A 26,708-nucleotide genomic window follows, 5' to 3' on the forward strand; every position below is an offset into this window, starting at 1 on the left:
TCATGACTCACCACAGCCTGACCTCCTGGGCCCAAGCCATCCTTCCACTTCAGCCTCCCGAGTAGTTGGGACCACAGGCATGCATCACGATCCCCAGCTAATATTTTTTTTCTTTGTAGAGGTGAGGTCTCACTATATTGCCCAGGCTGGTCTTGAACTCCTGGGCTCAAGCGATCCTCTTGCCTTGGCCTCCCAAAGTCCTGGGATAACAGGGGTGAGCCACTGTGCCCAGCCTCTTCATTGTTTTAAAATGGGCTTTTTGTAGGCAATCTGTTTTGGTTCAAGACTTTTTTTTTTTTTTGACTTAAAAATCTAGCTCTTAAAATAAGTTTACAAGTTATAGCAAAGTAAAGAAAGCCAAAAACCATAATAAACATCATTGCCTCCATTACTCAGATGTTAAAACTGTTAGCATTTTAGTGTATTTGCTAACAGTAATTACTAACCTAAAACATATGGCTAAAGCCCATTTTGTTCACTTCTAGTGCTCTCTATTCTTATGTGAGAGGCAACCACTAACATGAGTTTGGTGATTTTTTTTTTCTTCCCATTAAATAAAATAACATATATATATATATATCCATCAAAAATGTATTGTGTGTAGTTTTTAATGTCTGTGTGTGTGTATTTAACATGTATATATACACACTATATTATATATACATTTGATATAGTTTAGATTCTGTACCTTACTTTTTTACTCAACTTTTTTTTTTTTTTTTTTATTCAGGGTCTCATTCTATCATCCAGGCTGGAGTGCAGTGGCATGATCACGGCTCACTGCAGCCTCGACCTCCGTGGACTCAAGTGATCCTCTCACCTCAGCCTCCCAAGTAGCTGGGACTATAGGCATGTACCAACACATCCAGCTAATTTTTAATTTTTTTGTAAAGATGCGGTATCTCACTATGTTGCCCAGGCTGATGTCGAACTCCTGGGCTAAAGTGATCCTCCCACCTCGGCCTTCCAAAGTGTTGGGAAGCTTTGTGGCTCACAGTGATGAATACAAGTTTTCCAAAATTTGGTTTTTGCTTGAGAGTTCTAATTTTTTTATTGGCAACAATATACTGTCAGTTGTTTTACTTGAAGAGACAGGTTGAGAAAATATCTGGCAAAATCTTTAACCTAAATAACTAAAGTGATGTGTCAGCTTTTCTTTCAAAAAAAAGTGGTGTACCGTGAAAAACGTTTAGCTCACAACTCAAATATTCTGACACATGCTTTTCCTTAAGATGGAACCATTGTACAACAGTATGAGTGAAAGTGTTCTGTTCATTCTTTCTAGTTACACAGAATATTAAAAAGATGTACACTCAAGAGTTGTGATTTAGTAAAATGAATACTTACCGTTTTATCAAGAATATTTGGAAGTGAAACAGGCTTTTGTTTTCTGCAAATTAATGGTGGTGAAAAATATAACAACTGCTTTTTTTTCTTTTTTTTTTTGAGATGGAGTCTGGCTCTGTTGCCCAGGCGGAGTGCAGTGGCATGATCTTGGCTCACTGCAACCTCCGCCTCCCTGGTTCAAGCAATTCTCATGCTTTGGCCTCCCGAGTAGCTGGGATTACAGGTGTGCACCACCACGCCTGGCTAATTTTTGTCTTTTTAGTAGAAATGGGGCTTCACCATGTTGGCCAGGCTAGTCTTGAACTCCTGATCTCAAGTGATCTGCCTGCTTCAGCCTCCCAAAAAGTGTTGGGATTACAGGTGTGAGCCACGGTGCCTGCCCAATACAACACCTTCTAGTAAATTTTGGTGCCACTGTTTGTTTTAATTTATGGTAGATATCAGGCTGTCTTCCTCACTATTGCTTTTGTACTATAAATGAAAGGCCAATACAATGAACAAGACAAATAATGTTATGGTCTGCTTAATAATGGCCTTCCCCACACCCAAATTCCTAAAGCCTGTAAATATATTACCTTACATGATAAAATGGACTTTGTGATTAAATATCTAGAGATGGAGTGATTATCCTGGATTATCTGGGTATCTCTGATGTAATCACAAGGGTCCTTAAAAGAGGGAGGCAGGAGGATCAGAGTCAGTGGTAGCAGACATGGTAATGGAAACAAGAAGTGAAGTGAGAAAAAGGCGTGAGAATTTTTCTGTGAAGGTTATGTGAGAATAATCCAAGGAATGAAAGTGGCCTTTGGAAGCTAGAAAAGGCAAGGAAACAGATTCTCCCCTGAAGCCTCCAAAAGGAACACTGCCCTGCTGACACCTTGATCTTAGACTTCTGGTCTCCAGAACTATAAGAAAGTAAATTTGTGTTGTTTTAAGCAACTAAGTTTATGGCAGTGTGTAGGAAACTGACAGGGATAGCTTAGTATTATTGAAAGTGGTGTTTTTAACCTCATGGACCCCTGAGAAAGATTTTTGGAGTCTCTCGACCATACTTGACCACACTTTGAGAATTCTAACATAAGCTGGCTGCCAAATGCACACTGGGTACATGAATAAGGTGACTTGTTATATTGTATTAAAAACTTTAAGAGTGAAGTGTTTATATAAAAAGGGTAAAATCTGTATATATGATTTCCCAATTCTCTTCAATATTATACACACACACAGAAAAAACATTGGAGGAAAATACACCAAAATATGTACTTTTTTCTTCATGATGGAATTTAGAGATTTATAATTCTTCTTTATATTTTTAGTATTTTCCAAATTGTCAGCAATTTGGCTGCCGAATTATAAAACTGAATTTAAACTTCCAGGTCATTCTGAGGTATATTGTATATAGGATAGAACATATTAACAGTTTAAACTTGATGTGTAACTAAATATTTTGTCTATATGGTAATTGGGCCTTCTGTTGTACTATTGCCCAAGTGTTAGTTTTGAGCTTGTGCCTGGCTGTCATTTTTCCAGGTCTTTATACATGGTCCTTTGTCTAGGATACTAATAGTATTCCAGTACCAAGTAGTACTAAAGTACTACTTGTACTTTGCTTCTTAAATTAGCCCTCAGTCCCTTTAGTAAGCCTTACCTTACTCTTCAGTTGAAGTTAAGGGCCCCTTGTATGTAGTAAACTGGGTGTTGCTTCTATTGTGCTTGCATTCTTGACTTTATCTGTATTTGTCTTACTTGTTTATAGCCTGCCCTCCTCCTAAATTGAGCAACACTTTTTTTTTCAGTAAAATTATCCTAGTAATTTCTGTTAGTTTGTAATTTATTTTCCTATGTACATAGTTCTGTTTAGAGCTGATCCATTACGTTTTGATTACATAGTTCAACTCTTGATGAGCATTCTTATTTTTTTCTATTTCCAAATTTTGTGGGGAAGGGATATTCATATATAATGGGAAGCCATATATACTGTTTGTTTTATCCTTCCTTCTTACAAATGTCTAACACATTGGCATGCATAGGGTAGGAGCTCGTTAAGAGTTTACTTCTTTGTAAAAGTCATCTATTTAACATATTTGCTGCTCATATTTTATACCTTTTAGGAGTCTTTTTTCCTTTTTAATTATTATTTTTGAGACAGAGTCTCGCTCTGTTGTTTAGGCTAGAGTGCCCTGGTGATACTTTGGCTCACTACAACCTCTGCCTCCCAGTTGGAGTGTTGAAGTGATTCTCATGCCTCAGCCTCCCGAGTAGCTGGGACTACAGGCATGTGCCACTGTGCCCAGCTAATTTTTTATACTTTTTTTTTTTTTTCAGTAGAGATGGATTTAGCTATGTTGGCCAGGCTGGTCTCAAATTCTTGACCTCAAGTGATCTGTGCCCCTCGGCCTCCCAACATGCTGGGATTACAGACGTGAGCCACAGCACCCAGACCTTTTTAATTATTAAACTAATACAGTTATATAAAGTTTTGGTTTAGCTGGACACTAAACTGGTGGGTTATTCAGTAGAGTAGCAGGATATAAGCCACTTATCTGTATTATTAAACTGTATTGCATAAGGGTCCACCAAAATGGTAGTGCAATCCAGAAGGAAATGGGGATAGAATAGAAAGCCAGGAGAAAACCACAGAGGAAAATGGCTACCTGCCTGACATTAGTCAGTATTATCACACCCTTTTAGATTTTCTCATCTAAAAGATGAAGGGAAACACCAATTCTACCTACTTGACTCAGATTAGTTTTGGAAACAAAATAAAAGAATATGGTAGAAGAAATGATGTTATTAAATGATATTAAAAATGAGAGTCCTTTATGATAATTTTGGCCTGGGTGCCCGAAGTTTAAACTTACTATACTTTCTGCAGCTATCAAACAGATCACCTACATCATGACATTCATGTAGATTATCCCAGGTTCATAAAAATCTTATATGGTTGGCTGGATGTGGTGACTCACACTTGTAATGCCAACACTTTGGGAGGCTAAGGTGGGTGTATCTCTTGATCCCAGGAATTCGAGACCAGCCTGGGCAATATGGCGAAACCCTGTCTCTACAAAAAAATAGAAAAATTAGCTGCATGTAGTGGTGCTTGCCTGTAGTCCTCAATATGCAGGAGGCTGAGATGGGAAGATCACTTGAGCCTGGGGAGGTCAAGGTTAGCCGAGATCTGCCACTGCACTCCAGCCTGGGTGACGGAGCAAGACCCCATCTCAATTAAAAAAAAATCTTGAATGGTTAACTTTAGATCTTAGTAATGACTTGGATTGCCTAGGAGGAATGGCAGAGTCTAGGACTGAGAGAGTAGAAATATAAAATGTGGCCAGAGTGTCTTGTAGTACCAGGAGTGAAGAAGTACTCATAAAACAAAAGAATGGGGGCACATCAAAGGAACACAGGAAGTTACCTGAAAAAGCTCCCAAGTGTCAAAGCTGGAATAATTTGAGCAACAAAAATAATGTAGCGTGAAGTATAACTCAAAGTATAAAATAATCCTATATATATGATATAAAGGATATAAGTTGATATAAAGGATTGAATAAATATGAGGTAAAAGAGACAAATCTCCCATCAAATAATTTATGTACCCATTCCATTCTATGGAGGAGAAGGTTAATTCCTACCTCCCTTGAGGGTGGGCTAGACTTATTGACTTACTTCCAAAGAATAGAGTAGGGAAAAACCTGGAAAACACTATCTTAGCCAAATAGTGAACGTTAATATCACCAGTGATATATCATAGATATCATGTACACTTGATATGTGACAAGAAGAGCATGTCACCTTTGTGATAGTCTTTCCAAAGACCCATAATCCTAGTCTAATCACAAGAAAAGCAACCAATGAGCTTAGACTGGATGACATTTTACAGGATGCCTGACTAGTCAAAATCACGAAAACTAGGAAAGACTGAAAAACTAAGACCAAAGGAGTTTAGGGAGACAAGATAGCTAAATGCAGTGTGGATCCTGTATTGGGACCTGGAATAGAAAGAGGACACTCATGGAAAAGGTGCTGAAATCTATGTTAAGTCTGGAGTTTACTTAATAATAATATACAAATGTCAGTTTCTTAGTTTTGACAAATGTATCATGGAAATGTAATGTGTTAACAATTGGGGAAACTATGAATGAGAGGTATTTTGGGACATCTCTGTACTGTCTTTGCAACTTTTGTAAATCTAAAATTATTCCAAAATGAAGTTTATTTTTAAAAATGGATTGGAAAGAGTTAACTTTTAAGTAATAAAAGCAAACTGTGCTTATGGTAGAAAATATAAATGATGAAAAACATAAGGTAGAAAATGTAAACTACCTGTAATCCTACCACCCAGAGATAACTGATTATTGGAATATGTTTTTTTCTAGACTGAATTCTATGTGTATTTCATTCAGCAAATAATTATTAGACTCCTTTGTGGACCAGGCATCTTGGTAGGTGCTAAGGATAGAGCAGTGAAGAAGAATGATGTCTCCTTCTCTTATGGAGCTTATACTCTAGTGATAGAGAGTACTATTAAACAATCTCACAATAAAAGGTACAACTGCGATATGGTAAGGGCTGTAAAGAAGTATGAATGTCAGCCAGGCACAGTGGCTCATGTCTATAATCCCAGCACTTTGAGAGGCCGAGGCGGATGGATCACTTGAAGCCAGGAGTTTGAGACCAGCCCAGGCAACATGGCTAAACCCTGTCTCTACTAAAAATACAAAAACTAGCCAGGTGTGGTGGTGCACGCCTGTAATCCCAGTTACTCGGGAGGCTGAGGCACAAGAATCGCTTGAATCCAGGAGGCAGAGGTTGCAATAAGCTGAGATGGTGCCACTACATTCCAGCCTGGGTGATAAAATGAGAATATCTAAAAAAAAAAAAAAAAGGATGACTCTGAGAACATGTGGGGAAATCAAAATTGAATATATATTATTTAAGATGATAACTGAAAAATGAATGCAAGTTAGGCATGTGAAAGAAGGAAGCAGGGCATTGGAGGTGCTAGGAGCTTGTACAGGTGCAGTTGCAGGCAGAGGGAAGGAGCTTGGAGCGTTAGAGGTAAAATGGTTGGAGTGTAGAGAATGATAACTAGAAAGGGAGGGACTGAGGCTGAAGAGGTAGTTAAGCAAGGTCTAAATAATATATGTAAAGTTTTTGGCACTTTTCCCCAAGAGTGGTGGGAAACCACTGAAGATTTTTGAATCAAGGGAGTCATAAGATCCTTGTAATTTTAAAAGATCATTCAGAGGCCATGTGGGCAAATGGATTGTTAGGTGGTGAGTGTGTGGAGGTAAATATCATAGTTCAGAAAAGAAATTATAGTGTCTAGGGCTATAGGTAGTGATAGAGAGTAGAGAGATTCAAAATAGATTTAGGAGTAAAATCAGCCAGCTATACTGATTGTTTTGATGTAGAATGAGGGAGTATAAGGACAAATGTTCTGCATTTCTAGCACATGCAGTTGGTAGTGCCGTTTAGAAGGCAGAAGATTTTTAATATATGAAACACTGCCTTATGGTGCAAGAGCTTATTTTAAATCATTTTTAATGGTTGCATCATAATCAGATACACAAATGTATTTTCAGTTCACAGAAATAAAACATCTGTTAATGTGTAGTGAATATGATGTTTTGAAAATTAGTGGTGGAAGGCTAGGCGCGGTGGCTCATGCCTGTAATCCCAGCACTTTGGGAGGCCGAAGCGGGCAGATTGCTTGAGCCCAAGAGCTTGAGACCGGTCTGGGCAACATGGCAAGGCCTTGTCTCTACAAAAAATACAATAATTAGCTGGAGCATGGTGGTGCCCGGCTGTAGTCCCAGCTACTTGGGAGGCTGCGACGTGACAGTTACTGGAGTCTGGGAAGTCAAGGCTGCAGTGAGCCATGATCATGCCACTGGACTCCATCCAGCCTGGGTGACAGAGTGAGACCCTATCAATCAAACAAACAAACAAAAAAACAATGAGTGGTGGAATTGTTGCTAAAGGTAAAGTCTGAGTGCTGATAAAACAGTTGGCGTTGGTTCTTTCTGTGAATAAGAATAATGAAGCTCTTTGATATTAACTGCTGGTAGAAAACATTAATAAATCCAAGAAAGGTGTTTTAGGAAACATGGTATTCTCATATGTAGATTTATAAGCACAGAAAAATTTCCAACAGTATAAAGTTGTGGTATAGCTCCAAGAAAAGTATTCTCAGAAGAATTTGGCTTTGCTACAGTTTCAAAGGTTATGTTTGCGCATATTGTCTTCAGTAGATGACAAGTTGATTTTAGTTTTATTGTTTTATCTGGCATTTTCCAGTAACATTGGTAGTATTCTAATGAGTGAGACATTTGACACTAAAGTCAAATTTGACAACATATATTCTTAAGCCAGTTTAGAAAGTATAGAATAGTTACATTGCAAATCTTTGGTAGAGTTTTTATAAGAAATTCTTAAATGAAGTTAACAAACACTGCTACCATTTAATGTCTGTTGGGAAAAGGTCAAAGCTCTTTTAAATGCTCTACTCAAAATTATTTTTAGAAATAAATAATTCTAAAGTTCATCTGTTATTTATTCTAAGCAGGGTCATGTTCTTAATACATTTGACACTTCACCTTCTGTTGCCAACTACTTTGTAAACATTCTACACCTGTGTCTCCAAACTGCTTCAGCCACAGCAACCTAGTTAACCTATTATACTTATATGAGGGAGTAGGAGACTGCCCAAATTTGTGTATTTATTTAAGAGTTAGGTAATGCATTTAGGGAAGACAAACTCATACTAAGTTTATGAAATGCTGTAATTCAGGATGTTACTAATGAACTAGGAAAGTAGTTGGTATTAATAATAAACTGGTGCCTTGATAAAATTAGCCTAAGATGCCAGTGGAAGGTCAATCAAGTACTGGATAGTTATCATCACAAAGGTCATTGGAAAGAAGTGAGCTTAATTTTATAATATACAGAAACTGATGGTTTATACTGCAGTTACCACCTTAATTATTGTCATTGCACTTTTCTTCTTAAAAAACTTTCAAAGAAAGTTACCTAAAATGACTACCTCTTCACTCTACCTTTCTCACCCTGATGTCATGATGGGACAAATTAACTTTTCTTCTGTGCATGTAGAATATTACCTACGAATTGTCCTTGGGAGAATTGAGAAAATTTTCAAGTTTCATGTTTTGTATTGTGGTTCTGGTTAAGAATTTCAGTTGAAAAGGGCTGAAGGAGTTATGTGCTAAACCTGTAAAATCATAAGCCGAAGTAAATACAGTCATTTCTCGGTATTTGTGGGAGTTTGGCTCCAGGAGCCCCTTAGGTACCAAATGCATGGATTTTCAAGTCCCCTATATAAAATGACATAGTGTTTACATATCACCTACACACATCCTCTTATATGCTTTAAATTGTCTGTAGATTACTTATAATACCTGATAAAATATAAATGTTGTGTAAATAGTTGTGCTGCTGTATTGCTCCGGGAATCTTGACAAGAAAAAGAAGCCTGTTTATGTTCAGTACAAAACGACCATCCTTTTTTTTCCCAAATATTTTCAAGCCATAGTTGGTTGAATCCACATATGTGGAAACCACAGATGTGGAACCCCTGGATACAGAGGATTGATTATACATAAAATCATAGGAAGTCTATGGACCTATTTTACACAGTTCTGAAATACAGAGGAAATTCCTTGGAAAAAGCAGCACCTTAGAACACATTAAAGTCAGTTTAGATGCTTACGAAATTTGTTACCTACAACTGATTGAGACTGTAAATAAGATTAAACTAGAAAGGTTTAGGTAGGGAAAAAAAAGAAGAAATCCACATTAGATATTAATAGAATTAGAGATACTTAGGGTACGTTTTTAACTTAAAGACTTTTGAATTGTGACATAACACATCAGAAAATGCATAAAACATAATTGTGTAGTTTAATGAGTTATTACAAAGCAAGCATCTTTGTAGCCCACCCAGGTTAAGAAAATAAAGCCTAACCATATTCCAGAAGCCTCCTGCGTATGTTCCTAATCACAACCCTTCCTTTCCCTCTGAAGGTAAATACTATTTTCTCTTTGTCTAATCAGTTTATTGCTTTACTTTATGGTTTGCTCACCTAAGTATGCATCCTTAAGAATATAATTTATTCAAGCCAGAAATGGTGTGTTGAGAAAAGAAGTATATAATTTAGCATTGCCTGTTTTTTAAAGTTAAGAAAATGGAATCATATAGTATATGTGCCTTTGTTTCTTGGTTTCACACAATGTGGGTTTCAAGAATCATGCATGTTGTTGCAGGTAGTAGCTGTGTGGTTGCTCTAAACTATTATATATCATTTTTTAAAAATGAATTTACTACAGTTTGCCTATTAATTTTACTTTTGATGAATCTTTAAGCTCCTAACAGGTTTTGGTGGTTACTGACAATGCTACTTTGAATATTGTGCATGTGCTTGTGTGGTACTTAGGTCCTTAGGGGCACAAATTTTATTTGTCCTGGATGTGAACTTGTTGGGTCATAGGTCCTGTTTTCCATAGTAGTGTTTCAGTATACATTCAGACCAAGAATGTATGTGAGCTTCCATTGCTTTACATTCACTAACCACTTGATATTGTCACACTTTTAATTTTGTCAGTGTGCTATGTATGGATTTTGATTATGGTTTTAATTTACATTTTCTTTGTAGTCAAAGAGATTTAGCATCTTTTCATGTCTATTTGGAAATCCTTTTCAAAGTACTGATTCGGGTCATTTGCTCATTTTTCTTTTGGAGTACTATCTTACAGATTTGTAGAAGTTCTTTATTTTCTAGACACAAACTTTTTGTTGGGCAAATGTGTTACAGATATCATCTATGGAGTGCATTTCACTCTTCTAATGGACAAATTATGAACAGATATTCTTAGTTGTAATGTGGTCCTATGTGTTAATCTTTTGCTTTATGGGCCAAGGCTTTTTGTGTCTTAATTTTAAAAAACGTCCCTATCCTGATGTTATGAAGACATTTTTCTATATTATTTTGTAAGAGCTTTGCCTTTTACATTTAGTTCTATAGTCATCCGAGTGATTTCTATATGTGTGTGTTTATGTGTTAGAGTGTATTCATTTTTTTTTCCATATAGATTGTTAGTCTGTTTTGCATTGCTGTAAAGGAATGCTTGAGGCTGGACAATTTATAAAGAAAAGAGGTTGGCTGGGCCCTGTGGCTCAAGCCTGTAATCCCTGCACTTTGGGAGGCCCAAGTGGGTGAATCACTTGAGGTCAAGAGTTCAAAACCACCCTGGCCAACATGATGAAACCCCGTCTCCACTAAAAATACAAAAAATTAGTCAGGCATGGTGGTGGGTGCCTATAATCCCAGCTACTCAGGAGGCTGCGGCAGGAGAATTGCTTGAACGCGGAGGACGGAGGTTGCAGTGAGCCCAGATCATGCCACTGCACTCCAGGCTGGGTGACAGAGTTAGACTCCATCTCAAAAAAAAAAAAAAGGAAAGAAAAGAGGTCGTGAAGGCTGTATAGGAAGCATAGTGCTGGCATTTGCTTCTGGTGAGGGCCTCAGGAAGCTTCCGATCGTGATAGAAGCTGAAGTGGAAGCAGGCGTGTCACATGGTGAGAGGGGTAGCATGAGAGAGATGCCAGGCTCCTTTAAACAACCAACTTTGTTGTGAACTCACTAACAGAGCAAGAGCTCACTCATTACCATGGTGAGGGCACCGAGCCATTCATGAAGGGTCCACCTCCATGACCCAAACACCTCCCACTAAGCCCACTTCTAACATTGGAAATCACATTTCAACATGAGATTTGGAGGGGACAGAACGACCAAACCATATCAGATAGCCAGTTGTCCCAGCATCAATTACTAGAAAACGGTTTTTTACCCACTCTTGTACGGTGCCACCTCTGATGTATATAAAAGGCTCATTATATATAGGAGGGTCTATTTCTAGACTCCCCATTTTGTACTATTGGTTTTTCATCCTAATGATGGTTATGTGTCTTTTTCTTCTCTTTTTCCCAATTCTTCTTCTCCGTCTCCTTTCCTTTCTCCTACTCCCTCCTTCCCTTCCCTCCTCCTTTCCCTTCTTCCCCTCTCTTGTTCTTCTTTCTCTCCCCTTGCCCTCCCCTGCAATCTGTGTCACTGCAGATTTATCAGTCATTAGTTTTTCCAGTGAATTGGTTTGCCTTTGGTGTTCTTTTCTATTATGTATTTCTTTTCTGTTTCATTAGTTTCTGATCTTATTTCCTTCTACTTTCTTTGAGTTTATTTTGATGTTTTTTTTTTTCTAATTTCTTGAACTGGATAGTTAGCTCCTCAGTTAAGCTGCCTTTTCCTTTAAGTGCATTTAAAGCTGTAAATTTTTTTTCAGATACTGTTTTAATTCTATGCCATATGCCTTTTTTATTACCACTATTTAAAAATAATTTTTAACTTTTATAATGATGTCTACTTTGGGCTATAGGTTATTTAGAAGTGCAGTTTATAATTTCCAACATGTGAGGAATTTCTGGCTGTTTTTAATTATTTATAACATTATTGTGGTCTAAGAATATGCATTATGTAATTTCAGGGTGCTGAAATTTTTTGCAACTTGCATTGTGGCCCAGAAAAAAAGTCAACTTTCGTAAATGTTCCATGTATGCTATAATAGTACATAATGTGAAGTTTTTGGTTATGGTGTTCTCTCCATGTTCATTAGGTAAAGTTTGTTAATCTGTTAAAATAATCTGTTTCTTTACTGCTTATTCTCCTTGTTTGTTTCTGTTAAGTATTTGATAAGCGATGTGTTAAAAAATTTTCACTCTGTTTGCACATTTATCTACTGCTTCTTGTCATTCTGTCAGTTTTGCTTTATATACTTTGATCTTAGGTTATTAGGTTGTATCTTCCTGGTGAATGGAACCACTCTTATTTTTTAAATAACTCTATTTCTAATTATAGTTTTTTATCTTACAATCTACTTTGATACGAATGTAACTCCCAGTATTCTTTGGATTAGAGTTTGCGTACTATACTGTTCGTATCCTCTCTACTTTCAGTCTTTCTGCATCTGTGTGTGGTGTTGAAACTCTCGTAACTATATAGTTGAACTTTCAAATCCAATTAGGTAGCATTTGTTTTCTAATTGGAGCATTTAGTTTGGTTACACTTAATGTAAATAGTGGCATATTTGGATTTAAATATTTCTAAAATTTAGAGCTCTTAAAATCTTTTTTTGCTTAGTCTTTGTATTAGCTTGTGTTCATGCCTGATTATATTTGAGAAATTCCTTCAAAAGGACTTGTTTAGGCATTAAAACATGTTTGCTGTTTTTGGTTCTGATTTTGAAAAATTGATCATTGTTTGATATTTTTTGTTTTTGTTTCTAAGATGGGGTCTTGCTGTATTGCCCAGGCTGAAGTGCAGTAGTGCAATCATGACTCACTGCAGCCTTGACCTCCAGGACCCGAGTGATCCTCCCACTTTAGCCTCCTGAGTAGCTGGGACCGCAGGCATGTGCCACTATGTCCAGCTAATTTTAAAAAATTTTTTGTAGAGACGAGAATCTCCCTATGTTGCCGAGTCTGGTCTTGAACTCCTGGCTTCAAGTGAGCCTCCTGCCTCAGCCTCCAGAGTGCTTGGATTACAGGCATGAGCCACCATGCCTGGGCCAATTGTGTGATATCTGTGAAAGCAAACTCTTCATATTTTTATTCCTGTGATATGTTATTTGGGTAACCAGATAGCTATATTGGAAACTAAAACTTCTTATATTTATGAGGGATGAATATTATAAAACCATTTTTTTTTCAGTTTATTTTCTGGCTTGTCAGTTTTAAGAATTTCCACCTCTTCTTTCTTTAAGGCTTCAGTAACTTTACAACTAATTGTGTAGTTTATTGATTGTCCCCCTAGGAAAGCTTTGCTATATCTTTTTTTTTTTTTCTCTGATGCATTTTGATAGGGAGAATGACTGACAATGCAAGTTAAGGTTTAGTGCCACATAAGTGTGTCCAAATGTAAACTTAAAGCAGCCTGTATTAGTCCCTTCTCATGATGCTATAAAGAAGTACTGGAGACTGGGTAATTTATAAAGAAAAGAGATTTAATTGGCTCACAGTTCTGCACGCTGTACAGAAAGCATAGCGTCTTCTGGGGAGGCCTCCGGAAACTTACATTCATGGCAGAAGGTGAAGGAGAAGCTAGCATCTCTTACATGGCCAGAGCAGGACAAGGAGGGTAGTGAGGGAGGTGCTACACTCTTTTAAAGAATCAGATCTCAGGAGTATTTTATAGTGAGATAGCACCAAGGGAAAGGTGCTAAACCTTTCATGTAGGCTTCACCCCATGATCCAGTCACCTCCCTCCAGGCCCTGCCTCCAACATTGGGGGTTACAATTCAACATGAGATTTGGGTGAGGATACGGATCCAAACCATATTACAACTATATTGATGGATTGCAAACTACAGTTTTTAACCTACTTCTATTAATTAATGTTTATCTCATGTAAGTGATTTTATTTGTAAGCATTCTTTTAAAAATCTTTTTGGCTTGGTGCAGTGGACAGTGTTGGGTGGGCCTGGACAAGTTGTAAGACCTGTCTCTACAAAAAAAGAAATTAAAAAATTAGCCAGGCATGGTGGCACACACGTGTGTATTCCCAGCTATCGGGAGGGCTGAGGCGAGAGGATAGCTTGAGCTAAGAGGTCAAAGCTTCAGTGAGCTATGATCATGCCACTGCACTCCAGCCTGGACGTTGGAGTGAGACCCTGTCTCTAAAATAATAAATACAAATAAAAAATCTTTTCATTATGGAATAAATTCTAAAACATTGAAACATATGGAGAAGAATATTGTGTACCTTTTCATCCTGGTCACTTACTTTAAATAATTGTCAATTCATAACCAATTTTGTTTCATTTCTACTCCCTCATGTTGTAATAAATCTGAAACATTGTGTCATTTATATAGGTAGATAGATATACATATGTATTGTGTATTTCTAAAAGATTAAGATTCTTTTAAAGGTCGTTATTTTAAAATATGAATAACACCTTAAAATCAAATATCTTGTGTTTCCCATTTCCCCAATTGTAAAAAATTGTATTATTATCTTTTAAGTCTTTTAAAAAAAATTCTGTAGGTTTCCCTCTCTACCTTTTTCCTTACTAAATTGCATTTGTCGAAGAAAACAGGTCATTTGTTTCCTAGTTTGGTTTTTTCCTGATTACATTTTTGAACTATAATTTGACATGTTTCTCTGCTCCTGTATTTTCTGTAAGTTGGTAGATCTAAAGGCAAAAAAGTTGTTTAAAATTTATTTTTATTGTTTTAAAATTTAACTACTTCTAATATTGTAGATTTCTCAAATCATTACTGTTATAAGGGGCTTAAAGGTAGGACTCTTAAAATATTATTGTCATCTATTCTGCCTTCCTGGTTTGTAGATACAGAGACATCCCAGAGAGGTTGTGATTTATCCAGATTTCCACATCAAATTGAGATTACAATCGAGGGTGCGTTAGAAAGTAAAAATAACTTGTCCTTTTGAATTTTGATGCCTTCATGTGTGCTACTTGTGACTTTGGTTCTTTAGAATTCCATCCTGCTCCAGAGCTGTGCCTAGGAATTCTTGAATTTGTCTTCTGCTCTCTCTCTACCTGGGCTCCACCCTGATTGTAATTCAGTTTGTTAACCTGGTAATAAAAAGTCTCTGTCAAAGTCCTCTTATGTGTCAGAGTCCTCTTTTGTCACACCTTCCAGTCTACCTTACGCTTTTCTAAATTGTGATTGGGCTTAACCTGTGTACTGATACTTTTACTTTAAGAAAGTGGCAGCTGTGGACTCCATAATCACAAGAGAAGTGTTTACTTCTGAAGTTTTAAATATTTTTAGATTTATTATTACAGAAGTAATATATTTGTTTAAACAGTGTGGAATTATATAAACACTGAATGTACCCCCCAACCTCTCTACCTTATGTCTCAGTGATAACAATTGCTAAGGGCTTGATGTGTCTTATTCTAAACTTAATTCTATACAGATATAATTATATAGATTATATATTATATATGCACACAATTGTTTATCTTACAAAATAATTCAAATATGGCTACAAAACTTTTACATATGAGGCATTGTCAATATTTATTTTACCGGGAGGATTTGACCCTTCAGTGAGTGCTATCATTTTCATTTTTATGATCAAGTTGTAGATCAGGAAAAACAAGTTAAGAGAGTGCCTACAATTACCGGGAAATCTTGTGGATAGATTTTGATTTTTTATGTAAAGACATATAAGAACATGAATGGTATAAAAACAAAACCTTTTATCAACTCCATGTAATTAAATATTTAGAAAAATTATATGGTGGTAGAACATACAAAAAAAAGAACCACAAACTCCCAAATTTACATTGAGCTAATTTAGTACAGTTAGCCTTTGTCAGAGCTTTCCTTGTTTTAAAAAATTATTGACTCAATGTGCAGGAAGGAGCATAGAAGAAAAAATTGCCAAGAAAATTTGAAAAATACAGAAAATAAAGAAAAAATCACCTACTATCCTATCATAAATTTTAATAGCTAGAATCAGGATAAGATAGAATATTCCTGTGGCAGTAATTCTAGTCTATATTCCTTTCCCGGAACCCTGTCTCCCAAATTCCAGGTGAGATTTTATAAGAAGCTCTGTTTATCTGAGATTTAAAATACAAAAACTTGATTTAACCTATACAGTTTTTTTAAAAGACCCCAAATAACTAAAATTCATAAAAATTTCTATTAAAGAAACAATTTCTGAATTTTGTAACAATTTCTAGAAAAGTTGAGACACATTTTGCTAAAAGTTATTTCAAAAACACAAAACCCTTATGAGGTAAGAAAAATAGGAAGCTAGTAAAGATAGGAAAGTCTTCTGCTTAGTAAACCTTTTTTGCATAGTTTACGCACACACAATAGTAAAGTTACTTAGTATGTTGATAAGTTTTCTTTCTCCTCAAAAGCTACGATGTCTTACTAGCTAGTTCCTTCAAGAAAGGAAACAAGAAGCTGCTGGAGGAGATTGGTGAGTGGGATAAAACACTATTCAACTCTTCAGTTATTCGATTTTTAAATCCTCAATGAAAGGCTGCTGTATATTGTAGACTATTTTTTATTTTTGATAGACTTAGAACCAAGTTTCTTGAGAAACCTTTGGCATATTGTAGTTTTTTTATGGCTATGACTCACATGACATTACTGTATAAAACTGGTACATTCTCTCGTAAAAGCACACAAACTTACTAGAGTGCTGCTGTCATTTTTTTTACATTAGAAATGAAAAAGGGCATTGTCTGCATTCAGAATTTCCTTTTTACATCTCTGTATTACTTTTTCCCCTTTATATTTATCTTAAAACCAAAAGAAATAATGTTTCTATTGTTTTACTGTCGTTACCACTGATGCTACAGAAGCTGTATTGTGAGTGCTTTAAAATTCTCAAACCAGTTTTGTGTGTTATACTTGGAGCTTAGTCATCGTCATACGTAGCAGGACCTGATTAAGAAGGCTGTTCCGCCTCTAAGCCTTGCTAGATTGTAGCCACTAGCAACCAGGCTGCAATAATTTCCCTTTGATGACATCATCCACTGTGGAAGAACCCAGTCGCTTCAGCGAGTCGAACTACAGTTCTAACCTCATCAAACATGGCATCTCCCTTGCTTGCTGCAGCAGGGATGGAAGAAATGCCACTTTCTTTTTAAGCTAGCAAGCTTTTCTTTTTCTTTTTCTTCTTTTTAAAAATTCTAATTATGGATGCTTCTTCCGACCCTTATTTGCCTTATGACGGGGGAGGAGACAATATTCCCCTGAGGGAATTACATAAAAGAGGTAATACCATCCCCTTGCTGTGAATTCTCTGTTGGTATGTTTTGCATGCGGCTGGGCGGTCCTCTAGCTTAAACTGGTTCTCGTTTGTCCTTTAAATACTGCTGTACGTTGTTTAGTTGCCCTGGGTTATTAGTAAGGGGAAAATAGAACCTCCGAATGGTTATGTAGCCATCCCTGATTGTTTTCTCTGTGCAGATTAGTACTGCTTCAGATCACGTCGGGCTCCGACTCCATCTTCTGCATGAAAATCTTCTTTCTAACTCTGAAAATGAATTAATATGCTTTTACAGCCAACTAAAGTCATGTTGGTTGGCACCTAAAAAGTAATATTTTTCTTCCTTCAGAAAACTTACATTTCCTTTAATTTACCCAGAGAAATCAGGTGACTATGTACCATTATATTTCAGCTGCTGCCAATTACCATGTAGATTTTACACCACAAAGTAAATTTATAGCAAAAGCTTTACCTACATTTTAGAACATTTTAAAATGACAATAGAGATGAATAATTTCTATATTAATACTTTTTATTTAATAGGTATTTTGGCTGAGTAACATACTACATTGTCTTCCACAGGTATCTTGTGAAATTTGATAGGATAAAACACGTTTAGGGTACTTTACTAAATGTCAGAAAAAAATAATAGTTATTGGTTTGTGAAAAGCAGAAGAGCACCCAGCATGCCTGTAAATCTTTTGGCAGTCACTTCCTTAGTCTCCTTAAAATTAATTGCATGTTAATTACTGCCCTTTTTTTCATTTTTGTTAAATTGCATATTCTAAAAACAGACTGGTTGACATTTGTTGTCCTAGAAAAAAAATTGAACTTCAAGAAAAATCTCTTAGCTTATGTGACTTCATTTTTGAGCCACATTAGTTTGAATTACTGCATGATATTATAAACTCACCTTATGATTTAACCCAAACTTTTATTTGTAAGTATATAAGGAAGTAATAATGTTTTTCTAATATAATTAGTCTGCTTTATTTAAAATATACTTTGTGTTCTGATAACACTTTTTTTTTAGTATTAAGTTCCACTATAATTTAAACATAATGTATTCAACAAATGTCTATTGGTTACATTGTGTTTGCTAGACACTATTTTAGGGTCTGAACAGTTGTAACATTATTTATCTTGTAGTATTCTGTAGTTAGTAAAAACTTGCTTTTTACATTTTGAGAAAAGCTGTGTAAGGATCATGTTACATATATTGTGCTTTCTCTTACAGAGTTGCCTTCCTAACAAAATTTCAATATATGGGTATATGTATATGTTAGAACATTTGGAAGAAATACCTAAAAGCATAAAGAAGAAAATAATTTCTCATAATCACATCACCCAGAGTTTTTTATTTTTTTATTCTTAATGTTGCGATCTTAAGTTCTTCTATTTCCTATGTTCTCATTATCAGTTTTCTGGTAGGGATTTCTTTAAACAGGAAGCAAGGTGAATGAATAGTGACTGTTCCAATGTCACATTATTTGCTAATCAGTAATTAAACTGTAAAACAAGACAGGCTATATTTTCCTCATGCTATTGGAACATTTGTTTGGTAATAATGATAGAATACCTGGGCTTCAGAAATTTAAATTCCTTTTGTGAAGCTTAATAGTCTTTGACAGAACTTACTTATGGACTGTCTCAGTATAAAATATAAAAATAATAAGAAATAAGTCAAAACTTATGTGAGAGTAGGCATGGTTACTGATATCACCAAAACATAAGCTTTTTATTTCTGTTATGCTTTCATAAATAATCCTTTAAGAATCTTGCTTCGAATCTAAATCAGTCCCACTCTTGGCAGCTCAATTAGGTTCTTTATCCCTTGATGAGACTTAATCTATTAATATAAGCCATTGTTATTGAAAGTAACATTGTGTATGTGTAGTTGAGATAAGTGAGTTATTAGGCTTGCATGTCTGCACTGTATTACCTCAAACATACCGTAGTATCCTAGTGTCTATGCGTAAGATGTTATTTGTTTTCCATAATTTATGACCCGTTGTAGCCATGGGTCAATACAATGGAATTGATGGAGACAGGCAGCTAACAGATCGAAAAAATTGAATCAGCTTCCCTGTGAGGAAGAACAAAACTATATAATGATTAAAATTGATCTTCAGGCTGATAGTGAAGAGGCAGATAAAGTATAAAATTGTGAAGGATATCAATAAAGTAAACATGAATCTGTTTAGTAAATCCCTGCGTGGTATAGCCAGGGATTACCTTTGTTGGGCAAATTGAATTTAATACTACTTTTCAAGGTGAGATGGTAAATGGTGAAGCTTCCTACTTAAGTAAATAATGTCAAGTCTAGAAGTATAAGTAGATTCGAAATAGAATTAGTTTAATGTACTATTGATAGATTAGAAATTAAGATGACATTTTAGAAATAGCCATCTTTAGGGGTATATTTCCTGTATAGAAACAATCAAGCTCTCTCAAAATGTCTCTTCCTTTTTATCAGGAAGAAATGCTTGGCTTATTTGGACTGTTAGTTTTACACTTTTTCTTCTTAATTTGTTCAAGATGTTTAAGTATTTTGGAGGTCAAATTTCTTTCTTCTACCAACCCTTTATAATGGATTTGATCTTTTGGGCCTGAGCCTCCATTTACTCCAGGAGGGCCTGTAACAATTATTTAAATATTTAATTTATTAATAATAGTTAATATTTATTAGAATTTCCTGTTAGCTGGATACTATTCTAAGTGGGGTTCTTTTTTTTTTTTTCTTCAGAGAGAGGTATCACTCTTTCACCCAGGCTGGAGTGCAGTGGAGTGATTATAGCAAACTGCAGCCTTGAACTACTGGGCTTAGATCCTCCTGTCTCACCCTCCTTGGTACCTGGAACTGCAGGCATGCAATACCATGCCTGGCTAATTTAAAAAACAATTTTTTTTTTTTTTTAAGAGAGAATCTCACTATGTTGTCCTGGCTGGTCTCCAACTCCTGGACTCAAGTGACCCTCCTGCCTTGGCCTCCTAAGTAGCTGAGATTCAGGTGCGAGCCACTGTGCCTGACTTGTTCTAAGTGCTTTATGTATATGAAATCATTTAAATTCTTATCACAAGTTTATGAAGTAGGTACTGTTATAATCCCCATTTTCTAGTTGACAGGACTGAGGTAAGGAATTGTTAAGGAAAAGTCAGAATTCCATCCAGATATTTGGCTCATACTCTAATCATGAGGCTAAACTGCTTCTCACTACACGTATCTTCATAGTAACTTGTGTTTTAAGTCTAGTAGAGGCATAAGAAAAACAAACATAATCCCGAGGAAGTTAGTAAATTTCTAGTGAATGATAGAAATGCAGAAATCTCTTCTTCCGCTAAAGTCCCAAAGAACATTGGGAAGAAGAGATGAGTCTCCTTTTGACAAGTGTTATCAAAGTAGACTGTTCTCACATACACAAGGGAACTCAAGTTCTTTTGGGCATTCCTGGTGGATATGATAAAATGAGTAAATGCTATGACAGGAGGAAATGCCTAGTATGTTGCTCTTGGATTAGTTTTGGTACAACAAAGGCAGTTTTGTTGTGAGTCACTGGAGAGGGTAGTGTAGAAAGGTGGAAGTTAGAAGAATGGCAGATCCTACAGGACTAACCACAAAAAGTGTAGCTTTGCCATTGAAATAGAAGTTTGGAATCTTATTTTTTCAAGTTTCTCCCTGAAATTATTTCTTGACATTCATTAGCTCAGCAATGTATCTAAATAAAGCTTTTTTGGGTTTCTATTATAATAGAGGTTTGTTCCTTTTTCTTCCCTCTGAAAAGTATCATTTTTTGCACATTATTTGAAAATCCAGGTGTTATATGATGTTCTTATTGCCAGAGGGACATTCTGTAGGCTCTTTGTAAAATGATTTTAGGATTCAGATACTTACTATATTTTTATTGGCCCTAATACTTTATCCAACTGGAAAATTAAACCTCTTCTTAAAAAATTAATCCATCTAAGTGTCTGTAAATTAAAGGAACAACTAAAGATTGTTTATTTGGTGTCAAAAACTCCTTGTTTCTACAACAGCAGTATAAAACAAAGCCTGTTTTTAAATGTACTTTTCCCACAGTATCTGAATTTCAAATCTTCAATAAAATGTGGCTCATATAACTACCTCTAGCTTGATTTTCTAAAAATAGCTAACACTTAAGTATGGTTAATTTTATGCCATCTCATGGCTTGTCAGAAATGCTTTGTATCAAGATTTCAAAGTGTGAACAGATTTCCTGCCGCACTGATTAAGTTTGTAATTTTGGCTGTTTTCCCAGCATCGAGGTTTCTGCTTTGTGTTTATGCAGGAGACTGGTAGCTTACATTGTACTTTAAGGTTTTGTTTCGTGTTTTTAAATTAACATATGTTTAATTTCTAGTTTCTTTGTAGCCCTTTGCAACTTTAATTAGGTCATAAAGTGGATTTATTCTGATTTCTCTGATAAATTTTATATATCTTTTTATTTATGTATTATACAGCTCATCATATATGCAGGCATAATAATTAAATGTGGAACCTGTTTCCAGTTACACAGATGTCTTAATGTCCACCTTATCTCTAACTAAGGATGTGGCTTTTTAATTTGAGGTGGCAACAGAACAGAAAAGAAAACAGTAAATTGAGTAATGGGCTTAGTATTGCTGCTGCCTGATTGTGTATCTTTGAAAAACTTCTTTGGGATTTGGCATTAACTTGCAAGTCTTTGCAGTTTAGACAGTTAAATATGATTGAATGAACAAATTTTAATAGCATATGCTTCTTTTATGCTATTCATTTACCCAGTAGACATTTAATTGACCACCTGCTAAATATGAGGCACTATTCTTGCCGTTACCTTTTTAATCTTTGATTTGGAGTCTGCTAACATTCTGGAACTTCCACTATCAACTTATAACGTTTACTTTCCCCTCCCTTACCAGGAAGGCCGTTTCTTATCAGTACAGTCGCAGAGAGAGGGAAAAAAGAAACATATGGGGCTAGACTTCCTGCTCTTAACATACAGAAGCAAATAGGTTGTGAAGGAATACATGGTATTTTGGATTCCTACCTTCTTGCTTCCGTATTTTTTTTTTAAAAGGTTCATATGTTTTGTCTGTGTCTTATGTAACAGTAATCTGCATTATGAACTTAAATGACAAGGATCACCATTTCACATCTTTGGAGATTGATCACAGAGGTAATAAGGAACTCTTATTAAATAACTATATGCATTATTTTTTATATAAAACCATTATTTGGATAAACCCCTTTGAGAAAAGACTTAGGCTCCTACCAGTGTCGCTGTGATATTTACTAATAAGCTCAGTTTGAGGTGCAGCAATTAAGGTTTTTTGTTTTGTTTTGTTTTTGGTTTTTTTAAAGGACAGTTCAGCAAATATATGTGGAAAGCTTGTGGGTAAAATCATATTTGTATTTATGGGAAAGCAGACAATTTTATTAATGCCTATATTTTTCTAGTTCAGTGTTTGTCAAACTTCAAGTTTTAACATGTTGATCATGAAACCAGTTGAATTGTGACCAGTATTTTAAAAGGAAAGATTAAAAAAACAAAGTAAAATATCAGTATATACCAACTAATAAGAGTAAGCATTATTTACTAAACGTTGGTTTTATTTAAGTACATATCTATATACTATGTCAGTGAGAAACATATCTCAACTTTTTTTTGGAAAAACGTTTCAAAAGCTAAAAAATAGTTTGAAAACCTGTTTGTAAGTACACCTGAGGTAAAGGTACACTTCCTGTGGCATAAGATGTCGGGAACAACTGAGGGTGAGAATGGGGATGCACTGTTATCATAAACTTCTGCTAAAGCATAAGGATGTGAGTGCTGGGAGCAAAGCCGTGCTCACCACTTCTGCAGTTTTCTATTGCAGCATTTTAAATAATATAGGAAAAAGTGGACTGCAACCAAAGCAAAGAGGGATAGTGATGGTGAAGAGTAAGATTGTATTTATTGTCCAAAGGCTAAGTGCATATACATATGTGTTTGGGAGAAGGCATCACGTAATAGTTCTTAACCTACTCTGAGAGAAGGTTGTCCACATTTCTTAAAGTATACATGTAAACCAACAATGAAATTATTTTAGTGACTTGAGAATCAAAGTGCTAGAGTTTGAATCCCTGTTCTCCTACTAGCTAGCTGTGTGACCTTGGGCCTGTTTAACTCTCAGCACCTTGTTTTCCACATGTATAAAGTGGAGATAGTAGTACCTGTCTCATGTTGTTATGAGTATTATATGAACTAATATATGTAATGTCCTGAGAACAATGTCTGGCACACATTAAGTTACTCAATTAAAATTAGCTATTCTTACTGCTATTATTAGACATGAGCTAGATAACAGTGACCTCTGCATGGGAAAGATTATTTTAATTCTGATGTAGTTCAGTTTATCTGTTTTTTTCTTTTGTCTCTTGTGCATTGGTGTCATATCTAAAAAACCACTGCCTAACTCAAGATCACAAAAATTTACTCCTGTATTTTATAGTTTTAGCTCTTTAGATCTAGGATCTATTTTTAGTTAATTTTTATATATGGTATAAGGGAGGGGTACAATTTCATTGTTTTGCATGTGAATAGCCAGTTGTCCCAGCATCATTTATTCAAAAGACTATTCTTTCCTCACTAGAAAAAAATATTTCTTTTTTTTTGAGACGGAGTCTTGCCCTGTCTCCCAGGTTGGAGTGCAGTGGCGCGATCTTGGCTCACTGCAAGCTCGGCCTCCAAGGTTCACGCTATTCTCCTGCCTCAGCCTCCTGAGTAGAAAAAATATTTCTTTAAAGAATAATGAATACTTTTTTTTTTCTTTTTAACCAGTCACTCAATTGGAAAAAGAATAATGAATAATTTTAAATAATTTTCCTACAGGTAAATTTAAGTCTTTTTGTTTAGATTACATATTAAGAAATAATGGATTTATATTTCCATAGGTGTGCTTGATCTTTATAAAGTTCCCTGTCTCTGAAAAAAAAAAAAATAAGGCAAAACAATCTTCTTAATAGAGTTATTTTTGCAAGAAGGTTGCAAGCCAGTTTTAGTTCATCAATTGAATAATTTTTCCTGCTTGCTGGAGGTATTTCAGTATTGGTAATGTCTGAACTATGAAATTCATGAATCATGCATTTTAAGAATTTGTTTCTGTGTCCGTACCAGGCATAATGAATTATCTGTTAAAAAAAAAATTGATTTTTGCTCAATATACAGTTCTAGAAGAACTTATTGTCCAAATTTTTAAGACTTTTTTTTCATTTTGAGATGGATCTCACTCTGTCGCCCAGGTTGGAGTGCAGTGGCACAACCTCTGCTCACTGCAACCTCCATCTCCCGGGTTCAAGTGATTCTCCTTTCTCAGCCTCCCAAGTAGCTGGGACTACAGGTGTATGCCACTATGCCCGGCTAATTTTTGTATTTTTAGTAGAGATGGGGTTTTACCATATTGGCCAGGCTGCTCTTGAACTCCTGACCTCGTGATCCACCCGCCTCAGCCTCCCAAAGTTCTGAGATGACAGGCGTGAGCCACTGCGCCCAGCCAGACTTTTGTTTTGTTTTGCTTTTTTTTTGGCTTTCTTTGTCATATTGTTAGTCTTTTGGTTAAGCAGTATTATAACTTAGTCATATGAGTAATATAATGCAACATGCTGAAGTGTGTGTGTGCAGGGGTTGGTTTTGGTTTGTTGTTTAAATAGATACGAGATCTCACTATGTTTCCCAGGCTGCCTTGAACTCCTGGGCTCAAACAACACAGCCTCCTGCCACAGCATCCTGATTAGCTGGGACTACAGGTGTGTACCACTGCACCTGGCTTTTCTGATGAAATTTTAAATACTCAAATATTTCAGCAGAAATAATGGCTTGTGTTTATTGTTTTTCTACTATTTGTCAAGTGTAGTATTAAATGTTTTACGTAATGTATCTCCAGTCCACACATCATACTCTAGTAGAAGTGGGTAACAAAACCAAGGTATTCAAAGAGGTTAATAAGTAACTTGTGCTAGATCACAGAACTAATGGGAGGCAGAGCTGGAATTTGACTCTAGGTCTTTCTGACCTCAAAGTGCAGTAAAGTCATGGAATTTCTCTACTAGGCCACCTGGAAGAAAAGTGATCTTTTTTTCCAGTCTTTTGTGTTACTGTTTTTCAGCCAGGAGATAGTAGAGTTGGGTAGTAGCATAGTAGTCACTGGCATCTGGTAGTCAGCCCTCCAAAAAAGTTTTTGATTTTTTTTTTTTTGGTCGTAAACTTGGAAGCTACTAACTTTCAGATCATACTTTCTTATCATCCAAGAGCTGGATATTTAGGTAACAGGAACTATGGAATTATCCTGTGTCCTCTTGAAGGTTCAGCTATTAAAATTAATTGGTTCTGATCACCACTGTGCCAAGATTTACATTTCTAGGAGCCACAGTTTGATTGATCTAACTTGAATCTGTGTGTTTTCTTTAGCTGGGGAGGAGAAGGTACCTTGATTGATATCTTCACCAGGACTGCATGCAGTGAGGGACAGAAGTTTCCTTAAAATAATTGGGTTCTGTTATAGAAAGAAGGGGAAGGAGATACCAAGTGGGCAAAACAATCAGGTTCCATTACATAAATAATAACCCTAATGTGAGGATAATAAATGGATAATATGATTATTTTAAGTTTGGAAATATACCTGGTTATTAGTATTGAATATCTGGTAGTGGGGTTGGAGAAAAAGTCGAGAATAAGAAAAGACTTAAAATCATAAAAATTAATTGGAAAAGAGGATGGCTGAGCAGATACATATGTGTTGGATAATGTTCATAATGTTAAACCAACATGAAGATTTGTTTAAATTGTAGTATGTAGCCAGGTGTAGTGGTGCTTGCCTGCAGTCCCAACTACGTGGGAGGCTGAGGCAGGATGATTGCTTGAGCCCAGGTTTGAGGCTATAGTGAGCTATGATTCCACCACTGCTTTCCAACCTAGGTGGCAGAGCAAGACCCCATCTCTAAAAAAATAAAGTGGATAAATTATAGTATGTTATGACAAATACAGTTATCTGAAGTCACTGAAAATATGCATGTACTTTTAATGATGTGAAATAATTTTTAGGAGGTATGAATGAAAAAAATCAACTTTTGTGTGTGGCTAGTGTGATCTTACCTATATCTCACTTACAGAAAATGTAAAAGGCTCAAACTAGTCACCACTTTAACAGTTCTAACTCTCTTGTTTACTTGATTCCCTTTTTTCTCCTCCCCAGCAATCCTCATGTAGTTAGGTAAAGTTGGTTCTTCATCTGGCTTATTGCAGAAACCCTAAGCCTGTTTACTTAAAGCTTTTTGAAACCCAGAGACCCATCTTTTGAATTCAAAAGTTTTGACTATTAAGAATTAGTCTTTTTGTATGTTTTTTGGCCGCATAAATGTCTCCTTTTGAGAAGTGTCTGTTCATATACTTTGCCCACATTTTGATGGGGTCGTTTGATTTCTTTCTTGTACATTTGTTTAAGTTCCTTGTAGATTCTGGATATTAGACCTTTGTCAGATGGATAGATTGCAAA

At 35.8% G+C, this 26,708-nt stretch overlaps 1 protein-coding gene across 6 annotated transcripts in view; it reads left to right on the forward strand.

Annotated features, from left to right (window-relative positions):
* Nucleotides 1-26,708, forward strand: part of CLCN3 (chloride channel, voltage-sensitive 3) — a 116,520-nt gene that overhangs the window by 31,328 nt on the left and 58,484 nt on the right. For 2 of the 6 annotated variants that reach the window (XM_011967805.1, XM_011967808.1), the window contains exon 1: nucleotides 16,800-17,182. The exons of the other annotated variants lie outside the window; for them this stretch is intronic. In XM_011967805.1, the coding sequence (XP_011823195.1) occupies nucleotides 17,104-17,182 (79 nt within the window). In that variant the 5' untranslated portion in view covers nucleotides 16,800-17,103. Of the gene's footprint in view, nucleotides 1-16,799; nucleotides 17,183-26,708 lie in introns of those variants that run through there. 6 annotated transcript variants of the gene reach the window in all.

This window comes from Mandrillus leucophaeus, unplaced genomic scaffold (genome assembly GCF_000951045.1).
Source record: "Mandrillus leucophaeus isolate KB7577 unplaced genomic scaffold, Mleu.le_1.0 Scaffold81, whole genome shotgun sequence".
Taxonomy (NCBI): domain Eukaryota; kingdom Metazoa; phylum Chordata; class Mammalia; order Primates; family Cercopithecidae; genus Mandrillus; species Mandrillus leucophaeus.